The sequence below is a fragment of the Melanostigma gelatinosum genome, assembly GCF_949748355.1.
Source record: "Melanostigma gelatinosum genome assembly, chromosome: 3".
Lineage (NCBI taxonomy): Eukaryota > Metazoa > Chordata > Actinopteri > Perciformes > Zoarcidae > Melanostigma > Melanostigma gelatinosum.
In genome coordinates, this window is record NC_136636.1 from 30,489,768 (window position 1) to 30,512,081 (window position 22,314).

A 22,314-nucleotide genomic window follows, 5' to 3' on the forward strand; every position below is an offset into this window, starting at 1 on the left:
GGAGGGAGGAGTGAGATGAGACGGAGGGAGGAGTGAGATGAGACGGAGGGAGGAGTGAGATGAGACTGAGGGAGGAGTGAGATGAGAGGGAGGAGTGAGATGAGAGGGAGGGAGGAGTGAGATAAGACGGAGGTGGGAGGAGTGAGATGAGATGGAGGGAGGAGTGAGATGAGAGGGAGGGAGGAGTGAGATGAGACGGAGGGAGGAGTGAGATGAGACGGAGGGAGGAGTGAGATGAGAGGGAGGGAGGAGTGAGATGAGACGGAGGGAGGAGTGAGATGAGACGGAGTGAGGAGTGAGATGAGAGGGAGGAGTGAGATGAGACAGAGGGAGGAGTGAGATGAGAGGGAGGGAGGAGTGAGATGAGACAGAGGGAGGAGTGAGATGAGACGGAGGGAGGAGTAAGATGAGAGGGGGGGAGGAGTGAGATGAGAGGGAGGGAGGAGTGAGATGAGACAGAGGGAGTAGTGAGATGAGAGGGAGGGAGGAGTGAGATGAGACAGAGGGAGGAGTGAGCTGAGACAGATGAAGGAGTGAGATGAGACAGAAGGAGGAGTGAGATGAGACAGAGGGAGGAGTGAGCTGAGACAGATGAAGGAGTGAGATGAGACAGAGGGAGGAGTGAGATGAGACAGAGGGAGTAGTGAGATGAGCGGGAGGGAGGAGTGAGATGAGACAGAGGGAGGAGTGAGCTGAGACAGATGGAGGAGTGAGATGAGACAGAAGGAGGAGTGAGATGAGACAGAGGGAGGAGTGAGATGAGAGGGAGGGAGGAGTGAGATGAGACAGAGGGAGGAGTGAGATGAGAGGGAGGGAGTGTGTGATCTCTGGTGGTGCTAACAAGGCCGTCACTTCTAACACTATGTACAGTTAAGTATTCTTAAGTTACTTTGGATACTTGTTCCTCAGGCATACCCTAAAGCAGCGGTTCCCAAACTTTTTAGGCCGCGCACCCCCTTCTACATCCCGACCAGGTTCGCGCACCCCCCCCCCTTAATAAAAATAAAAAAAAAGAAGCAACAGAGCCTTTTAAGCCTTCATAGCCGCATAAGAATCGGACCAATGAGAGAACAGTTTGCTCGCGCGTGGCATTTGTTTACAAGATTTAGTCCGCTGTTAAATGTTGCAGTGTGAACACAAACCGAACAAAGGAGCAACTGCAACAAAGCAAACGAACTGAAGGTGTGAAAACGCCCTGAAACACTGCAACAAAGTTTCAATAACTTTCAGTGACACAAGGCGTCACTTTTAAAGAGCAATACGGATGGCGAGGACACACGCACAAGCTCAGAGGCAGATTGCATCACATTTCATTTACAATTAATGACCGACTAATGTAGCCAGGATGTCTTCGGACAAAGCATCGATGCGGCGCGACACAGTGTTGTTGGACACCGGGATCATGTCCAACTTTTTTGCTTCTTTCTCCCCAATCATTCCAAACATTCCACCATCTCTCTGGCAGCTGGCAAGCTCACGTCTTCGGCGATTGTGTGCGGTAGCCCCTTTCTCGCTATTCTGTAACCAGATATGAAGCCCGTAGTGCGTCATTTATAGACCCAACACATGAATGAGACTCCAGTTGTTTTTGGCTGTTTTGTAACTCCTCCAATTTCGATATAAACAATGTAAGGGGCTTTTGACTTGCACTGGCATGCTTGGTGTTCAGGTGGCGACGTAAATAAGAGGGCTTCAGACTGTTAGCCAGAACCTCACTGCACACCACGCACTGTGGCTTTGGGCAATCTGCGTTGACAATCCAAGTGAAGCCCAGACAGATACTTTTCATCATATTTCCTCTTTTTTTTCCCAGTCTGATGCTCTCTCTCGTTTCCTCTTTTTTCACCTTGACTCCGCGATGGGATTTGTCTGTGCTATCCCTTCCTCCTTTTCGGTCTCCTCCGTCTCATCTTCCTCTGACTCTATTTCTTCTCCCGGTCTCTCCCCAACGCACCTTTCTGTTCCCCTCGCCTCCGATTCCTCTCTCTCTCTCTGTCCCTCTCCTCTTTTACGACTGATAGCTTCAGATGTCCCACCTGACAGTTTTTAAATTAAAATTACATTTCTTTTTTATATTTAATATTATTACACCATCAGACCGCCATTACACTTTTCCTCTCGCGCACCCCCTAGAGGCAGCTCGCGCACCACTTTGGGAATCCCTGCCCTAAAGCATATTCAAAGTGATCAGATTGGAAAATATATATTAAACTAAATATTCAAGTTGGAAAAAATATGTAAAATTATATTTGTAGCAAGCAAATTTTAAGCAATCTAAACACAGCTATTATAAGCATTTATTAGTTTGTATTCATTGTTCCCTTGAAGGGTCAGAGTCAGCTGTCGATGATGAATAGAAGACTTTTGTAACTGCACTCAGCCTCACAATGCTACTCCTGCTGCTTGCTGCTCACGTCCTGCTGCTAGCAGCTCACCTCCCGCAGCTAGCCGCTCACCTCCCGCTGCTAGCCGCTCACCTCCCGCTGCTAGCCGCTCACCTCCCGCAGCTAGCCGCTCACCTCCCGCTGCTAGCCGCTCACCTCCCGCAGCTATCCGCTCACCTCCCGCTGCTAGCCGCTCACCTCCCGCAGCTATCCGCTCACCTCCCGCTGCTAGCCGCTCACCTCCCGCTGCTAGCCGCTCACGTCCCGCTGCTAGCCGCTCACCTCCCGCTGCTAGCCGCTCACCTCCCGCAGCTAGCCGCTCACCTCCCGCTGCTAGCCGCTCACCTCCCGCTGCTAGCTGCTCACCTCCTGCAGCAGTGACGCAGCATCGCTTTGTGCTGCAAGTACAACCGTCTAAAGATAATGTTCCCATACAAGCAAACTGTTGACTTATTTTCATGCTAAGCTAACTTAAGTTTGCTACTGACATCCAAGGCCACATCTTCGGCTCACCTGCGCACATGGAGTTTGAAGCTTTGGGAAATATGTTCATTTGATATCTTGCAGAGAGTTTAATCCATAGAAGAAAGATTAAAGTGATGAGGAGCCGCTCCATCTTTCTAATAAGGGACACACGTCTAACTCTGGGTAAGAATGTGAATATCAAATCAACCTGATATTTTACAAATATATATATATAGATATATATATACAAATATTTATCAAACTTTTCATTGAAGGTGAAAGATGTCTTCATCATCTTAAGATGAATAATCACTGTGTGGAGATGTTCCTCACTCATCCAGATGTCTCCTCCAACGCTGCAAATGTAACAAACCTCCACCATGCAGCACTCACTGCACTTCTCACATTTACACTTTTAATTGACGAAAAAAAATCTTTAAAAGTAAAATAATGATTGTAGAGTATGATCTGAAGAGACGATGTGACTCATTACTGAAGGAGGTGTTTCATTTTCACATTTCAACAGGAAATACATCAGTGTACGTAGCATCACTCATAACTTCAAACCACACTTTCATCGGCATTATAAAAACACATTTTAAGCTGGTTTCATTGTTTTCTGTTTTAAATTAAGTTACCAGAATCTGAATCAGAAATACTTTATTTCTGATTCACGTTGCAGTGACTTGCTCCGACAGATATGCACAAAGAAATAATAGATAAAAACAAAGCACTATGTAACACAGGGGTGTCCAAACTACGGCCCGCGGGCCAAGTACGGCCCGCGGTCCATTTTTAATTGGCCCGCAGCAACTTCTAAAAATATAATGTAATATGGCCCACACTTCAAACTTGCACTTGACTGTATTGTACTTCTTAGTTTCACCACTAGGTGGCGATACTGTGTTGAACAAGGCAGCTTCTCCACAAAATAAGAGCAATCAAAGAAACGTTTAGCCCCGGATGATGACACGTCCTACTAGGGCTGGGCGATATGGCCTAAAAAAAAAATCTCCGATTTTTTTACAAAAAATCCGATTCACGATTTAAATCGATTTTTTCCCACACAAATTTTTGCAGATGACAGAAGCTGTTGAAAACAATTTTTTATTTTATTTTGTGATGATTTTCCCTCGTAGGTTGATAAAAATAAAGTGCAAACAAAACCTGAACATTGTAGAAAGGTGCCTGTAGTATACAAAAAGTATTTGGTCACTCTTTTGTTTCCCTGAATCATTTAAATATAAAATTAAATTAAACATAACATTAAATGGCATTAAATAGTAGCCTTCCATTGTAAACAACTGTGCAAATGTAACTTTTTACAGTAAGCTTTTCTAACTGAATACACTGATACAAACACAGCATGAAATAAAATGTATGTGACCCTTTACCATTCACATTTTCAAAAGTCCAACATCTGATCTAACATCAACATAACATATTTTGCACAGTAAATAAGTGCATGTAAACAAAAGCAAGTGCATTCACAACATAACCAACAGTATTAAACAGTAGTGCATGTTTTTTCTAAATATTTTTTGCCAGGAAGACAGCGTCGCTTGTGCTCCCGCGGTCCTGCTCCCTCCTCAGGGTGCTACACTTCTCCCACTCGGCGGCATGCCTCTGTTTGAGGCTGTTTGTTCTGTGTCACATTCTTCCCTCTCTTAAGAACGAGAGCTTCACTGCTGGCCGCCATTGTTTTCGTTTGTAAACAATGCGCGCGCACTCAACTACGGGAACCCAACGGGGGGGAAGGGTAGGGGCGATTTTCTCGATTTTCAATAAAACACATCGCCTTAAAGCACACATTCGAATTAATCGATTAAATCGATTTATCGCCCAGCCCTACGTCCTACACTGGTGCCGACCGAGAACAGAAAGTTAAATGGCAGTTAGCTCAATAAGAGTATTTTTTTCCGTGCAAACAAAACACAAGAAAAAATCACAATAGCAGCCACGAGGTAGCTCAACTCATTGCCCGCCACGGGAAACCTTTCTCAGATGGTGACTTCATAAAACAGTGCCTCACTAAAGTCGCAAGTATAATGTGCCCGGAATAAATGCAGGAATTCAACAACGTTAGCGTGTCCAGAAACACAGTTGTGCGGCGAATCGAAGACTTGTCAGCTAACCTAAACCATCAAGTGTCAGATAAAGCGCGTGCTTTTGCTTTTTACTCCATTGCATATGATGAGAGCAGAGATGCCACAGACACCGCACAGCTGTTCATTTGTTTGCGGGGAGTTGACGATCATTTCTGCTTTAGGAGCTGCTTGATTTTAGGAGTCTAAAGAGCACAACAACAGGTAAGGACGTGTTTGAAGCTGTGTCAGATGCAATTGACAAGATGGGACAAGCTGTGTGGAGTTATAACAGATAGGGCTCCAGCTATGAAAGGCGAGCGCAAGAGAGCGGAGGTGAGGCTATTAAAATGCAGCGTATCACCCACCAAGAAGCCCTCTGTGCTAACACAGTCCAGCTCGGCGATGTGATGAACACGGTTGTGAAAACTGTCAACATAATTCGAGCACGAGGGCACTCTACGCAACTTCAATGTTGCCCACTTCCCCACGCAGTCCGAAGTCAAATGTGCTTTTCCAAAGGCCAACCTTTCTGCTAAAAGGGGGAAATACGTGTCCGTGATAACGTCTCTCATGACAGAACTCAGTCAGTGCTTACGTGGCGGCTGGTCAATAGAGGGCGATAGGGCCACCCTTGAGCCACAATAAATAAAATAAAATGAATAATAATAACAATAATAAACTGTACAAATTGTCAATATTTGTGTTTTTGAAATATGGAATCACCCAGTAATATGTGTAAAATATGATATCTGCGGTAAATATATGCTTTTCCTGCATGTCCTCTCTGCGTGTGCACGTCTCAGCAGCTCTGTGGCGCTGGAGAAACGGCCCAAAAGAGCAGTGAAGCAGTTTTGCCAATTGCTGATTCAAGATATAAATGAGGGACATACAATTTAGCCAATCAGCGCCCTCAAATAGATTCAGCTTGGGGCAGAATGCCCCAAGCTGAATCTATTTGAGGAGAAACTGCAGAGCTGATATCAGATCAGCCTGACCTCACAATCAGACAGCAGACTAGCAGGAAAGGGAAGCAGTACATGCGAAGCTACCAGCTGTAAATAAGATGTCCTGACATGTTTGTCAAAGTGTTATTTTCTGCTTTTTTTCCATGTTGGAATAAATGTTAAATATTTAACTGCAAAGTAGCAATACGTGTTTGATACCTTCATTTATTTAGCATGAAATCATACTGGGATGTTTGCTGAAATTGATTGGATGTGGCACAGCCCTACCTAGAACATGTTCCACCAGCTGCCATGGCTTTCAATACGTTTCTCTCATTGAGAGAGACATCGAGCTGTTCTCAACTCCCTTCTATTTGAATAATGAGTCTGTTCGGCTCAACATACGTGAGCAAACATCTGTTAAATCTGAACAAAAGCACATTGAGAACCAAATTTGATTGATTTTGCTCACTTTAACACACTAGGGGTGAGGCGATCGGACCTGAGTGGCCCAGCCCTTGGTATATTTTTCTGTATGTGGCCCTCAGTGAAAAAAGTTTGGACACCCCTGATGTAACATGTCAATTATACACATAATGTGACAATATATGCAGAGAATATGAGTAAATAAGAAGTGATAAGTGTAAGAAAAATGTGCATCAAACAAATGCAACTACGATGCAGAAAAGCAAACAAAAATGCTGATCCTTAAATGTTTGAGTAGTACTGCAGTACGTTACTGTGTATGTTCTTGTAGGTCTGTGCATGTGTACTCTCTTCATTATCTGCAATAGAATCAACGGTGTGGAGGACTGAACATCATTATCTTATGTGTAATTAACCAAATCAACTCCCATCAAAGTCTGAAGAGAAGACAAATGAAAAACAAATGAAAGTGTGTGGTGGTTTAGAGAAGCAGACATGGGTAAGAGAAGCAGACATGGGTAAGAGAAGCAGACATGGGTAAGAGAAGCAGACATGGGTAAGAGAAGGATACATGGGTAAGAGAAGCAGACATGAGTAGAGAAGCAGACATGGGTAAGAGAAGCAGACATGGGTAAGAGAAGCAGACATGGGTAAGAGAAGCAGACATGGGTAAGAGAAGCAGACATGGGTAAGAGAAGCAGACATGGGTAAGAGAAGCAGACATGGGTAAGAGAGGCAGACATGGGTAAGAGAAGCAGACATGGGTAAGAGAAGCAGACATGGGTAAGAGAAGCAGACATGGGTAAGAGAGGCAGACATGGGTAAGAGAAGGATACATGGGTAAGAGAAGCAGACATGGGTAAGAGAAGGATACATGGGTAAGAGAAGCAGACATGGGTAAGAGAAGCAGACATGGGTAAGAGAAGCAGACATGGGTAAGAGAGGCAGACATGGGTAAGAGAAGCAGACATGGGTAAGAGAAGGATACATGGGTAAGAGAAGCAGACATGGGTAAGAGAAGCAGACATGGGTAAGAGAAGCAGACATAGGTAAGAGAAGGATACATGGGTTAGAGAAGCAGACATGGGTAAGAGAAGGATACATGGGTAAGAGAGGCAGACATGGGTAAGAGAAGCAGACATGGGTAAGAGAGGCAGACATGGGTAAGAGAAGCAGACATGGGTAAGAGAAGGATACATGGGTTAGAGAAGCAGACATGGGTAAGAGAGGCAGACATGGGTAAGAGAAGCAGACATGGGTAAGAGAGGCAGACATGGGTAAGAGAGGCAGACATGGGTAAGAGAAGCAGACATGGGTAAGAGAGGCAGACATGGGTAAGAGAAGCAGACATGGGTAAGAGAAGCAGACATGGGTAAGAGAAGCAGACATGGGTAAGAGAAGCAGACATGGGTAAGAGAAGGATACATGGGTAAGAGAGGCAGACATGGGTAAGAGAGGCAGACATGGGTAAGAGAGGCAGACATGGGTAAGAGAAGCAGACATGGGTAAGAGAGGCAGACATGGGTAAGAGAGGCAGACATGGGTAAGAGAAGCAGACATGGGTAAGAGAGGCAGACATGGGTAAGAGAAGCAGACATGGGTAAGAGAAGCAGACATGGGTAAGAGAAGCAGACATGGGTAAGAGAAGCAGACATGGGTAAGAGAAGCAGACATGGGTAAGAGAAGGATACATGGGTAAGAGAGGCAGACATGGGTAAGAGAGGCAGACATGGGTAAGAGAGGCAGACATGGGTAAGAGAAGGATACATGGGTAAGAGAGGCAGACATGGGTAAGAGAAGCAGACATGGGTAAGAGAAGCAGACATGGGTAAGAGAAGGATACATGGGTAAGAGAAGGATACATGGGTAAGAGAAGGATACATGGGTAAGAGAAGCAGACATGGGTAAGAGAAGCAGACATGGGTAAGAGAAGCAGACATGGGTAAGAGAAGAATACATGGGTAAGAGAAGCAGACATGGGTAAGAGAAGCAGACATGGGTAAGAGAAGGATACATGGGTAAGAGAAAGATACATGGGTAAGAAAAGGATACATGGGTAAGAGAAGGATACATGGGTAAGAGAAGCAGACATGGGTAAGAGAAGCAGACATGGGTAAGAGAAGGATACATGGGTAAGAGAAGGATACATGGGTAAGAGAAGCAGACATGGGTAAGAGAAGCAGACATGGGTAAGAGAAGGATACATGGGTAAGAGAAGCAGACATGGGTAAGAGAAGCAGACATGGGTAAGAGAAGCAGACATGGGTAAGAGAAGCAGACATGGGTAAGAGAAGCAGACATGGGTAAGAGAGGCAGACATGGGTAAGAGAAGGATACATGGGTAAGAAAAGGATACATGGGTAAGAGAAGGATACATGGGTAAGAGAGGCAGACATGGGTAAGAGAAGCAGACATGGGTAAGAGAAGCAGACATGGGTAAGAGAAGGATACATGGGTAAGAGAAGAGGACATGGGTAAGAGAAGCAGACATGGGTAAGAGAAGGATACATGGGTAAGAGAGGCAGACATGGGTAAGAGAAGCAGACATGGGTAAGAGAAGGATACATGGGTAAGAGAAGGATACATGGGTAAGAGAAGGATACATGGGTAAGAGAGGCAGACATGGGTAAGAGAAGCAGACATGGGTAAGAGAAGGATACATGGGTAAGAGAAGGATACATGGGTAAGAGAGGCAGACATGGGTAAGAGAAGGATACATGGGTAAGAGAGGCAGACATGGGTAAGAGAAGGATACATGGGTAAGAGAGGCAGACATGGGTAAGAGAAGGATACATGGGTAAGAGAAGCAGACATGGGTAAGAGAAGCAGACATGGGTAAGAGAAGCAGACATGGGTAAGAGAAGGATACATGGGTAAGAGAAGGATACATGGGTAAAAGAAGCAGACATGGGTAAGAGAAGCAGACATGGGTAAGAGAAGGATACATGGGTAAGAAAAGGATACATGGGTAAGAGAAGCAGACATGGGTAAGAGAAGCAGACATGGGTAAGAGAGGCAGACATGGGTAAGAGAAGGATACATGGGTAAGAGAGGCAGACATGGGTAAGAGAAGCAGACATGGGTAAGAGAAGCAGACATGGGTAAGAGAAGGATACATGGGTAAGAGAAGAGGACATGGGTAAGAGAAGCAGACATGGGTAAGAGAAGCAGACATGGGTAAGAGAAGCAGACATGGGTAAGAGAAGCAGACATGGGTAAGAGAGGCAGACATGGGTAAGAGAAGGATACATGGGTAAGAGAAGGATACATGGGTAAGAGAAGGATACATGGGTAAGAGAGGCAGACATGGGTAAGAGAAGGATACATGGGTAAGAGCAGCAGACATGGGTAAGAGAAGGATACATGGGTAAGAGAAGCAGACATGGGTAAGAGAAGCAGACATGGGTAAGAGAAGCAGACATGGGTAAGAGAAGGATACATGGGTAAGAGAAGGATACATGGGTAAGAGAGGCAGACATGGGTAAGAGAAGGATACATGGGTAAGAGCAGCAGACATGGGTAAGAGAAGGATACATGGGTAAGAGAAGCAGACATGGGTAAGAGAAGCAGACATGGGTAAGAGAAGCAGACATGGGTAAGAGAGGCAGACATGGGTAAGAGAAGGATACATGGGTAAGAGAAGGATACATGGGTAAGAGAGGCAGACATGGGTAAGAGAAGGATACATGGGTAAGAGAAGCAGACATGGGTAAGAGAAGCAGACATGGGTAAGAGAAGGATACATGGGTAAGAGAAGGATACATGGGTAAGAGAAGCAGAGAAGGATACATGGGTAAGAGAAGGATACATGGGTAAGAGAGGCAGACATGGGTAAGAGAAGGATACATGGGTAAGAGAAGGATACATGGGTAAGAGAAGCAGACATGGGTAAGAGAAGCAGACATGGGTAAGAGAAGGATACATGGGTAAGAGCAGCAGATATGGGTAAGAGAAGCAGACATGGGTAAGAGAAGCAGACATGGGTAAGAGAAGGATACATGGGTAAGAGAAGCAGACATGGGTAAGAGAAGGATACATGGGTAAGAGAAGCAGAGAAGGATACATGGGTAAGAGAAGGATACATGGGTAAGAGAGGCAGACATGGGTAAGAGAAGGATACATGGGTAAGAGAAGGATACATGGGTAAGAGAAGCAGACATGGGTAAGAGAAGCAGACATGGGTAAGAGAAGGATACATGGGTAAGAGCAGCAGACATGGGTAAGAGAAGCAGACATGGGTAAGAGAAGCAGACACGGGTAAGAGAAGGATACATGGGTAAGAGAAGCAGACATGGGTAAGAGAAGGATACATGGGTAAGAGAAGCAGACATGGGTAAGAGAAGGATACATGGGTAAGAGAAGCAGACATGGGTAAGAGAAGGATACATGGGTAAGAGCAGCAGACATGGGTAAGAGAAGGATACATGGGTAAGAGAGGCAGACATGGGTAAGAGAAGGATACATGGGTAAGAGAGGCAGACATGGGTAAGAGAAGGATACATGGGTAAGAGAAGCAGACATGGGTAAGAGAAGCAGACATGGGTAAGAGAAGGATACATGGGTAAGAGAAGGATACATGGGTAAGAGCAGCAGACATGGGTAAGAGAAGGATACATGGGTAAGAGAGGCAGACATGGGTAAGAGAAGCAGACATGGGTAAGAGAGGCAGACATGGGTAAGAGAAGGATACATGGGTAAGAGAAGGATACATGGGTAAGAGCAGCAGACATGGGTAAGAGAAGGATACATGGGTAAGAGAGGCAGACATGGGTAAGAGAAGCAGACATGGGTAAGAGAAGCAGACATGGGTAAGAGAAGGATACATGGGTAAGAGAAGCAGACATGGGTAAGAGAAGCAGACATGGGTAAGAGAAGGATACATGGGTAAGAGAGGCAGACATGGGTAAGAGAAGGATACATGGGTAAGAGAAGGATACATGGGTAAGAGAGGCAGACATGGGTAAGAGAAGGATACATGGGTAAGAGAGGCAGACATGGGTAAGAGAAGCAGACATGGGTAAGAGAAGCAGACATGGGTAAGAGAAGGATACATGGGTAAGAGAAGCAGACATGGGTAAGAGAAGCAGACATGGGTAAGAGAAGGATACATGGGTAAGAGAGGCAGACATGGGTAAGAGAAGGATACATGGGTAAGAGAAGGATACATGGGTAAGAGAGGCAGACATGGGTAAGAGAAGGATACATGGGTAAGAGAGGCAGACATGGGTAAGAGAAGGATACATGGGTAAGAGAAGCAGACATGACAGTAAAGAAAGAGGGAATACACTGCACAGCAATGTAAAACAGCAACAGACCCACAGAGTGTCTCTGCTCCTCAAGACAAACAACCATGCACACACACAGACAGACATAAATAGGCTTCAAGCTTCAAGTTGGCGGCGCTCAGGCTTTTCTAGCTGCGAGTGTTAGGCCAGCTCGTGTTCACTCCACTTTGTCAATCCGCTGTCAACTTGTAGCTCTGAGACATATCCTCTGCAACGCACAAGAGACAGGCCGCCCCCCCGCCTGCTGCCCACCTCCCAATACAGAGCCACCAGGAAATGGCCGCTACCGGCCCCCACGCCCCCGCCACCCCGTCTCCTGACAAAAGCCTGCTTGGCCTCTCCATCACTCCTCTGACAGCCGAGGGAAGACAGCTTGGCTGCATCTCTCCTCCCCGCTGCACACACAACACGTGGCAAGTGAAGATATTAGAGCCACAGAGCGGAGTGGAGGCGGATCAGGGTTCTGCTCCTGTGATCCAACTCTGTAGCTCACCGGGCACTCACCTCTGTCCACAGTTCATCTTGTGGTTCTCAGAGTATGATAGAAACATGTCTTTGTTCGAAGGTTTCCCTCCAGATGTTTTATTATAGGTGTTCTGAATATGAATGCATCACATTCATCGGTCTGTTACTGATGCACCTTCTCCTCTCTTTGTAGATTGAGATGTAAAAAGTGGATTTAGTTCCAGTGTAGCTCTCTAAAGAAAGGCAACAGGCAGTCAAACACACTTCACCAGCCAGCCATGCTGAGACCCTTTGACTTTATGAACTTGGTCATGCTGCGTAAGCTGCTGCACCACAGGAAGGCCCACACTTTAAAAACTCAGGATGTACAGAATAATAAGCGTGTGTGTACATTTACACCTCAGTCTCACAGGGCTGCAACTAGTGATAGTTTTAGTTGTTCGTGATTCATCTGCAGAGCTCTTGTGTTATAGACAAACATTCTGTGTTCCATGAAGTAGTGGCATGTACAATGAATACTACAAACCAGCCGTCACTAACCCAAACATACACAACCAATATATATATATCACAGAGAGAATAGAAAGTGCATGATTTCATTTTCAAAAAAGATGCAAATTACTTTTCTGTCACTTGACTGATTGATTGAATGATAAATATCTGTATATCTGACTGACAGAGGCAGAGGAGGAGACTTACGGCAGCTTGAGCCTGAGAGGAATGCATGGACACTGTACCACACACTAGTCAAGCTCCGTCTTTCTTTAAATGACATCAGACAAATGTCAAAATGTAGATCTTATAAATCTGATGCCCTCAGGCTGAGAGCACTAAGGCGTGCTGCTGACATGGAAGTACAAATACAACCAAGACGATAGAGATGTTGCTGCCATAGACCACTGAGCTACTACATGTAGTGTTCCAGTCACTGTGGTTAGTTGTGTTCACACAGTCCAGTTCCTGTGAGAAGTGGACTGTGTTATCTGTGCTCACCTGAACCAGCACAAAGAACCTTTTCTTCCATCTTTTCCACACGTTCTTGCCGATGGTCCAGAGGTACCTGTCGGGTTTAAAGAACTCTCGTTTAGAAAAACACAACTTCTACAGAGATTTCTCTCAATGACGTGAGGCCTTCATGCAGCTGATGCAGTATCGTGTCTGCTTGTGTCTGTGCTGCAGGTCAGACCTACAGAGTGATTGTGTGGTGCATCACTGACCTCTGCTGGTTAAACGTCATTACTGCAACCAGACACACCAGTGATTCACCTCACTGTTGTGTGTCCGAGCTGAGAGACCTCTCTTCAGATAGATACATGTCAAAGCAGGAGATGCACAGTACTGTAGCTAATGCCACTAACGATGCCACGGTTCTGTTGAGCTGAGTGTGGCACTAGGACATCTAGAGTGTTAATAGTTCGTTGTATCAGTGGCCCCTGTGTTAGACATCCAGAGAGGACTTTGGGCTGTTAGGATCCCGACACTTCAGAGACATGACCTGGAGGGCAGGCTCTTAACTACAGATGAGGTTACAGTCAAACGACAGCTCCGTCTCCTAAGATCTACGTTCCCACACAGCCTGAGTGTGAGTTATGTTTGAAGGGAAAGCTTTGTGTCGTGGATCACAGTCGCGTTCAATGAATCACAAATAAGATTCAACTACATCTGCAGGAGTCATGAGGAGAGGTGTGGGGGGGAGCCTGCTGCTTGTGTTCTGTGTATGGATATGTTGCCTCCACATACTTCAGAGTACTTCTGGTGCATTTGGGTTTTGTTCCAATTCTCAGCCAAACCATGAAGTTGTTTTAATAAACCTAACAAAGCAGTTCTGTAGTGTTCTGTTTCAATTTACAATCTTAAGCACGTGATGTGAGTGAAACCCTTGAGACGTAATGCAGAATGCAGCGTAGCTGTGAGGAGCATCATTTAGTAGGACACGGGGTTACACACCCAGGAGAGACACAATACACACACATCACATATATAATGCATATACAATAGAGATGAAGGGCTTTGATAAAACCAATGAATGAGCAGAGACAGCGATCAGTCGCACTGTACATTATGAGAGTAAATAACAACGGCTCTGAACATGTACCGTGATCATAACAACATCAGAGCAAGTTTTGAAGATTATTGATGTGGACATGATGACCAAACAGGTAATAATGGTAAATGAGTTGCAACCGCTTAGGGGTAGGTTTAGTTAAGAGCGGGGCCCTCCTAAGAGGGCCACGAGGGGCACTGGCACAAGGGGGCTGTCCTTTAAAAAGGCTTTAAAAAAAAACCCCTAAGAAATAAAAAAGCAATTAAACAATTTTATTAAAAACAGCCTGACAGCAGAGCAACTGCCAGCGGGACAGACGGAGAGGAGATGCTACAAGGGGAAGGGAGGTTAAAAGGCACAATAATTATATAAATATAAAAAGATAATTTAACATATAATAAATGTATATACACACACACACATCTTAAACTTTAAAAAGATAAATAAATAGATAAGTGCTTTTAAAAAAATAAATAAGTAATAAGTGCTTTAAAAAAATTTTTTTTAAATAAATTAAGTGCTAAGTGCTTTAAAATGTAAAAACATACAAAAATGGAAAAATGTGTAAAATTATGCCAAATAACCCTATCCAACTTCAGCCACACGGTTGGGAGTCTAAAAAATGGGCCTCGTCTGCCTGTGGGGGTAGGGAAGGACATAGGGTGCATCTCCAACATGGGAAGATTTAAAATAAATAAATAAAAGATCAGATAATTAAAAATATAAATAAATAATTTAACAATAATACAGAATTAAAATAGTTCAACGGGTGAATAAAAACATGCATAATATATTAAAACCACACGTGAAAGACAAGTATAAATATATGAATATATAAAATATAAATAAATAAATAAACATGTATATAACATAAGATAAATACCATGGTGGAGATGTAATGTGGGTGAGAGAAGGGACAAAGGGATGGCAGGCGAGGCTCCAATAAAAACAGACTGGGAGTTGATATTTTTCATTCAGCCCGTGAGGATCTATAGTACCCAGTCTGTGGATCCATTTCCTCTCCGCTGCTTGCCGCTGCGCCCTGCTCCACTGCCCGCTGCTCTCCAGGCCCACACTTTGGAGACCATGTGAGCCATGGAGTTTAAAATGTGCATATAGGACGCTCGTACCATTCCCACTATTGATCATATAAAAATGCTGCTTAATTCTAAGATGCAGCTCATTCTTTGTCTCCCCCACGTATAGTTTGTGGCAGGCCCCGCATCTGAGAGCATGAACCACATTCGAAGCTGTGGGTGGCAGGGCCTGCCCCAAGTTAAAACCGAGTCTGCTCTGGGAGTTAAAAACGTGGGGGAGACGCATAAAACCGATCTCCGAACCTCGAAGCGCCTCCCTCCTGGTCTCTTTTTTGTTCAGGTCAGTGTGGACCAGGATGTCTTTAAGATTCTTATTTCTACGAAAGGCGGAGATCACACGGCTGTCCTCCAGAGCGGCACAGTGTTCCCTCGCCCCCTGAAAATTGCTCTTGATGGTCTTGAGTAAGTTGTGGGTAGCCTCTGAGAAGGTTAAAATCAAGGGGACGAGGGACTGGGCAGGCGGTGGTGGGGTGTCGGTGCCGCCTCTGAAGGTGTCGGCGACCTCCGCCTTAATCGTTCTCAGCGCTTCGAGTAACCCCTGAGTCTCAATGCGCCAAAAAGGGTGCTGGTTGCCTCCTCCACATGGCCCGGGAGGGTACAGATCCTGTGGAACCGGATCAGCTGAGACTTGATGAGACCTCTGTAGGTGTGTTTGGGGTGATAACTGGATTCATGGAGGAGGGCGTGGCGGTCTGTTTCCTTAAAGTGAACTTTCGTGGCCAGGGTTTTGTTCTGGTCGCTGGATTCTTGGAAGAAAACCCTGGTGTCCAGGAACTCAACCGAAAGGTGTTGAAGGTTATGTTTGAGTTTTATTTTGGGGTGATGAGAATTTAAAATGTCCAAAAATATGTGAAAGTGCTCTTCAGTGTGGTCCCAGAGGCCGAAGATGTCATCCAGGTACCGGAAGTAGAGGAGGGGTTTGTGCTGGAGTTAGGGTTGAAGATAGGGTGAAGTAGAGTAAGTCAAGAAAGAGACTCATGTTTGAAAACAGCAGCAGGATGTCCAGTGATTCCAGTAGTTCTGCCCACTACAGAGAAGTCCATCAGTCATCTGCTTACGATACTTTCTTAAATCTGATATGGAGCTCAGAGCCGGCCTCTCATTATTTCAGAAACACGGCACACTGTGTCAGTCAGCATGCTCCATCTCTACGCTGCCTTCTCCAGATGGAAGTGTGTGTTCTGTAAGAGAGCGTCCTCTTTCAGATCTGACATGACAGCGTGATGCAGACGGAGGAGGACGGGGAGAGGGCTTCTGTTGTAAAAGAACATCTGAGGGTGAGGACCCCAGTTTGATCTGCTCTGCTGCTCCCGGTCCAGCTGTGGGTCTCCCTGGTTAGCCCGACTCAGTGTGCCTTTCCCCCTGGTCCCCCCCAGAGCTGCTTCAGCCTGTCGCCCTAAATAAAGCGTTATCCAGGAGGTGACACATGAGGCCCTGCCTGTTGGCTGTGCAGAGTGAGGCCAGTGTGGGCATCTTACAGGGCCGCCGGCAGACTCCTCCAAGGCTCCCAAGGGAAAGCATATGGAGGGGAGGGAGGGAGAGAAGGCTTCCAGCTACAGAGAGATGGGCGATGCTTTGCAGCAGGAAGTGTGTGTGTGCACCAACGTGCACAACTCTGACTCGGGTTGCCACTTTGTTCACGTGCAGACTGCCACTGCAGGCCTACAGTCTCTACTCACTCAGGTGATGGACAGTCTGTCCAACTCCACTGAAGGCCCAATCCCAATGAGGCGCTCCCACGAACTCTGAGGGTTAGTTCTGTCCCACTGTCACATCATCCTGTGTTTGAGGCTCTCTCTCACATATGCAGCCCTTTATGAACCTGATATGTTACAGTAAAGTGCTGACCCGTTCATATTCACACCATCTCGAGCCCTCACAGCCTCTCACACTCACCCACTCACAGTGACGTCAGTGAGTCCTCGAGGGTTCAGGGTCTGAGGCTGTAGGGGGGCACTGGGATTGGGCCCAAGATACTTATTGGACCTTCAGGAGCAAGACCACACCTCGACCGACCACTAAACTCAGAGTCTGTAACTTGGCACACTTCTCCAAATACTTTGTGAGAGTCTAGTGCACCACAGCAGTCCAGCTGTTGGTGGTGTTGAGTCGATACGCTGCTCTTAGGATCATTCATAGTGTGTTACTATTACTATTATCATTCCTTTTTATACATTATTATCATTTTGTATACCGAGTTTATTTCTTTACAGTTCAAACAGTTCTCTTTACTGACATGCAGCTCAGAACAATACAAAGGAGCCGTCTCTTTTCTTCTTTTGACTTATGTCTCTTGTTCATCTGCAGATGTCCCCTCTGCTGCTGTAGTCCTGCAGATGTCCCCTCTGCTGCTGTAGTCCTGCAGATGTCCCCTCTGCTGCTGTAGTCCTGCAGATGTCCCCTCTGCTGCTGTAGTCCTGCAGATGTCCCCTCTGCTGCTGTAGTCCTGCAGATGTCCCCTCTGCTGCTATAGTCCTGCAGATGTCCCCTCTGCTGCTGTAGTCCTGCAGATGTCCCCTCTGCTGCTTTAGTCCTGCAGATGTCCCCTCTGCTGCTGTAGTCCTGCAGATGTCCCCTCTGCTGCTGTAGTCCTGCAGATGTCCCCTCTGCTGCTGTAGTCCTGCAGATGTCCCCTCTGCTGCTGTAGTCCTGCAGATGTCCTTCCTCACCTGGCTGACCAGACCAGCGGTTGCACTCTGAAGCTGGAGATGGGGGGGGCTCCCCACACCAGTGCTCAGTGTGACTGAGTGAGAGATCCCTTCAATGCAGCAGCACCTGCTGAAGAGGACCAGTTCATGGAGGTGAGGTCCGACTCTACCCGGAGGCTGAGGTCCACCGCTCAAACACTGAGTGAGTTCTGGCTCGGTGTGCAGAGGAGCATCCACTCATGGGACAGAGGGCCTCTGTGAGGTCTGTTCTGCTGCTGCGTCTCAAACAACGTACAGATCTCAGCTCAACATTGAGCATGAGGTGAGAGCGGCCGTATCAAGTCTGCCACCCCGTTTTAAAAAGATGTGTCGTGGAAAGCAGCTCATTGCAGCCACTGATAACACGTGATGGCTCACACATACCTGCACTCATTTAGTTTAGTTTTGCACAGGTTGCACGTTATTGTTGAAAACAATATGCAGTGTAAAACTCTTTATAACCAAATATTTCAACTTGTTTTGTTTAGTTTTTCACAGGTTGCACTTTATTGTATTATCTTGAACATTGGACATGTACTACATGTACATGTTCTGGGTAAAGGTGGCAGCAATCTATTTCTTCACTGGACTACATTTGCAATCAGCACTGATCGGACATCCACACAGAAGAAGGCACATTTTCTATTTTCCTTTAGCATCCGACTTGCCTCTGAAGAGATGTGTTTTGATACAACACCAAGCTGTACCAGCATCTCTCTGTCTCTTCTTATCAACACACCAGCTCCTTGCAAACAACAGAAGTATTGTGTTTGAATGCCCCGGATGATGATCGCTGCATGTTGTCGTCCTGCTGCAGTCAGACAGATGAGGAGCAGCAGACGTCTCAGAGCGTTTGAGCTCCATCCCTGAGAGCAGTGCACCACCACGATGCCACAACAACTGACCATCTGAGAAATCAGCATCTCATCTCAAAGTCACTGCTGCTACAAGCATGCAGAATGTCACTGTCACTTACCCACAATGCTTCATGTTCTGTGGCTTGTCCATGCGAATGGCCAGTTTGATCCTGAGGTCATTGTCTGGACAGCCTTTGGACACCGTCATCTTGTGGAGCTCAGACTGCTTGGGACTGTTGGGAGTCGGGTGGAGCACAACCTGGGAACAGTCACATCACAACACTGTGTGTGCACGCTGTGCAACACTTAGAATACCAAGGTAGCTCGTCGGGTGTCTCCTACCTTCCCTAGGTCCTTATCCTCCAGAGCCAACACTCCTGTGCTCTCAGTGAACAGCTTCACCTTCACAGCAGGGAGCGGCTGGGTGGTGGTGAAGTCCCCCTGGGTACCCCACCTACACACACACCCACACACACACACCCACACACACAGGGACAAACACACACACACCCACGCACGCACACACACACACACACACACCCACACACACACACACACACACACAGGGACAAACACACACACACCCACGCACGCACACACACACACACACACACACACACACACCCACACACACACCCACACACACACAGGGACAAACACACACACACCCACGCACGCACACACCCACACACACACACACACACCCACACACACACACACACAGGGACACACACACACACACCCACACACACACACACACACACACAGGGACAAACACACACACACACACACACAGGGACAAACACACACACACACACAGGGACAAACACACACACAGGGACAAACACACACGCACGCACACACCCACACCCACGCACACACACACACCCACCCACACACTCACCCACACACCCACACCCACCCACGCACGCACACACCCACACCCACACTCACACACACACACACCCACACTCACCCACACACACACTCACACACTCACCCACACACCCACACCCACCCACGCACGCACACACCCGTACCCACACACACACACACACACCCACGCACGCACACACCCACACACGCACACACACACACACACCCACACACCCACACTCACCCACACGCACACACACACACACACACACACGGGGACAAACACACACACACCCACCCACGCACGCACACACCCACACCCACACACGCACACACCCACACCCACACACGCACACACACACACACCAACACACCCACACTCACCCACACGCACACACACACACATACACACACGGGGACAAACACACACACACCCACCCACGCACGCACACGCACACACCCACACCCACACACACACACACCCACCCACGCACGCACACACCCACACACACACACACACACACACACACACACTCACCCACACACCCACACTCACCCACACGCACACACACACACACACACCCAGGGACAAACACAAGACAGCAAGCACCATGTCAGCGATCATGAAGTCTTTTCATTACCCGTCCATGTTCTGCAGCAACTTCAAGTCAAACATTCTACTGAAACAACCCGAGGACCTGGAGTGGTGTTTAAGCTTCCCAAGCACTGGGTCGGGACCCACCGTGGGTCTCAGGAGATTTTATTTGGGTCGCCAATTCAAGTTGCAGAATATCTTCCCGAGTGTCTTATTTAACATTTCTATCTGCAGTACATCTTCGAGCCACTGAATGTTCATATTGTACTGATAATTGTAGTCCACTTATGGAAATGAATCTGATATGAAAGAGTGGCGTACATTCTGTTTGTTTTAATAAGGGATCTGGTAACTTGTGAACTCTGCCTTAATGCATTCCTTTGGTCTCATTTTAAACATGTTGATGCATTTTCAATTATCCATGCATGAAACAAAGTTGAGAGTTGTCGAAGGCATCATGTCTCGTTTAAATACTGTTTACCGCGTCAAGATAAGTTGAAAGGTTTTTGAAAGTGTTCTCAGAATAAGGTGTTTGAAAGGTTGTTCTCCAGGACAGAGAGCGGGTTTAGACTAAACTGCAGCTCAGCTGAAGACACAAACAACAGCCCCTGTGTTCTGGTGGAGGTTTGACCCAATACACCTTCTGCACACATCGACCACATCAAATCACAACAACGTCAGTCTGATATTCCTCCAACAGTAGTGATCTGTGTATAGAGCCTGAAATGGGTGGAACAGCTTGACCCTATTCTCACTGTGCAGGTCTGTGTCCACACATTACCATCTGCTGGAGAGGCAACAATGCTCTATAATATCTCTACATAAGCCTTTATCTGATAACTGACATAACACAAACTTTCGAGTGAATATGAGATCAAATCACACGGTCAATCCTTGAACATTACAGACTCTAATCACATGACATTAATGTTATCATGTTGCCGCTCACGTGTGGAATGAGCAGATACTGTAACCTCCTGAAGCTGTGTTACAGTGACAGAACATAATGTGCCTGTAATGTTCCTGAAGGGCCTGATGGTAGAAGATGAACATTTACAGTAGCTACAATAATACAATAATACCATTCCTTTATGTTCCTACAGGGACTTGTAATGTGTTTGCTGAACAGAGTAAAACAGTCCACACGCTGCTGATTATATATGAGCCATGAGGACGATCCTCATGTAATGACATGAGTAGACTGTTTAGTTTGTACTAACATCAAAAAATATTCATTTTGTTGCAGAATATTATCACTTTTTTGAGGTCCAATGTATAGCTTATAAGGCTAAAGGGATCTCCATTGTGGTAATGCTGTATATATTTTTGAGTATTCCATCGCAGAAGTTAGTTTAGGCAAATTCAATTTAAATGATGAACGGCCTGGAACACAAGACCAGTGTTAGAAGGACAAAACCTGCACATAAGTATGCTTTATGTGTCTGCACTGACTCAAAGCAGCACATCAGAACACGAACACAACGAATACGTTGCTCCCATAGACTGGAAGGTGATGTGGTCATCGTAACCTCACCGACTGCTTTGTGGACGATGGTTTTGAAGCCGTTGCTATCTTGTTTTTTTTGCAACAAGAACACGGAATAAAACATTCAGAGGCAACCAACATGTTACAATTAACTTTCATCAACTGAAAACAAAATGTGAAAGAGTTATAGACCAAAACACAAACAACGCTGTGGTAGAGACCTGTCAGTCACCGTGTAGCCCCGTGTGACTCTAAATGGACCATAATGTACTAAATAAACATCATGCTGTATTGAAGAAGACTTGAAACTAGAGATTGAGACATAAACTCATGTTTACAATGTTTACTGAGGTAATAAATCAAGAGAGAAGTTGAGTCATTTTCTCATAGACTTCTATACAACCAGAGGAGTCGCCCCCTGGTGGACACTAGAGAGAATGCAGCTTTAAGGTGCTTCCACATTGGCTCCACTTTTCAAACCCGGAGATTGCGGCCTGATTGTTCCCAGTGTACATCTGGCTCAATTTCATCAAAATCACGTGTTTCTCCAAATGAAAGAAGCCCAATACCCACAAACTACAGTGTGTTTTAGAAGTGTCCATTTGAGTTGCAAGCA

The 22,314-nt window shown here is 46.1% G+C and overlaps 1 protein-coding gene across 5 annotated transcripts in view; it reads right to left on the bottom strand.

Moving 5' to 3' along the window:
• Nucleotides 1-22,314, bottom strand: part of cadpsa (Ca2+-dependent activator protein for secretion a) — a gene marked incomplete at its 5' end in the record, with an annotated part of 257,936 nt that overhangs the window by 133,844 nt on the left and 101,778 nt on the right. For all 5 annotated transcript variants that reach the window (XM_079265777.1, XM_079265776.1, XM_079265774.1 and 2 more), the window contains 3 exons: nt 13,050-13,116; nt 18,861-19,000; nt 19,084-19,195. In XM_079265777.1, coding sequence (XP_079121903.1) covers nt 13,050-13,116; nt 18,861-19,000; nt 19,084-19,195 — 319 coding nt within the window. The remainder of the gene's footprint in view (nt 1-13,049; nt 13,117-18,860; nt 19,001-19,083; nt 19,196-22,314) is intronic.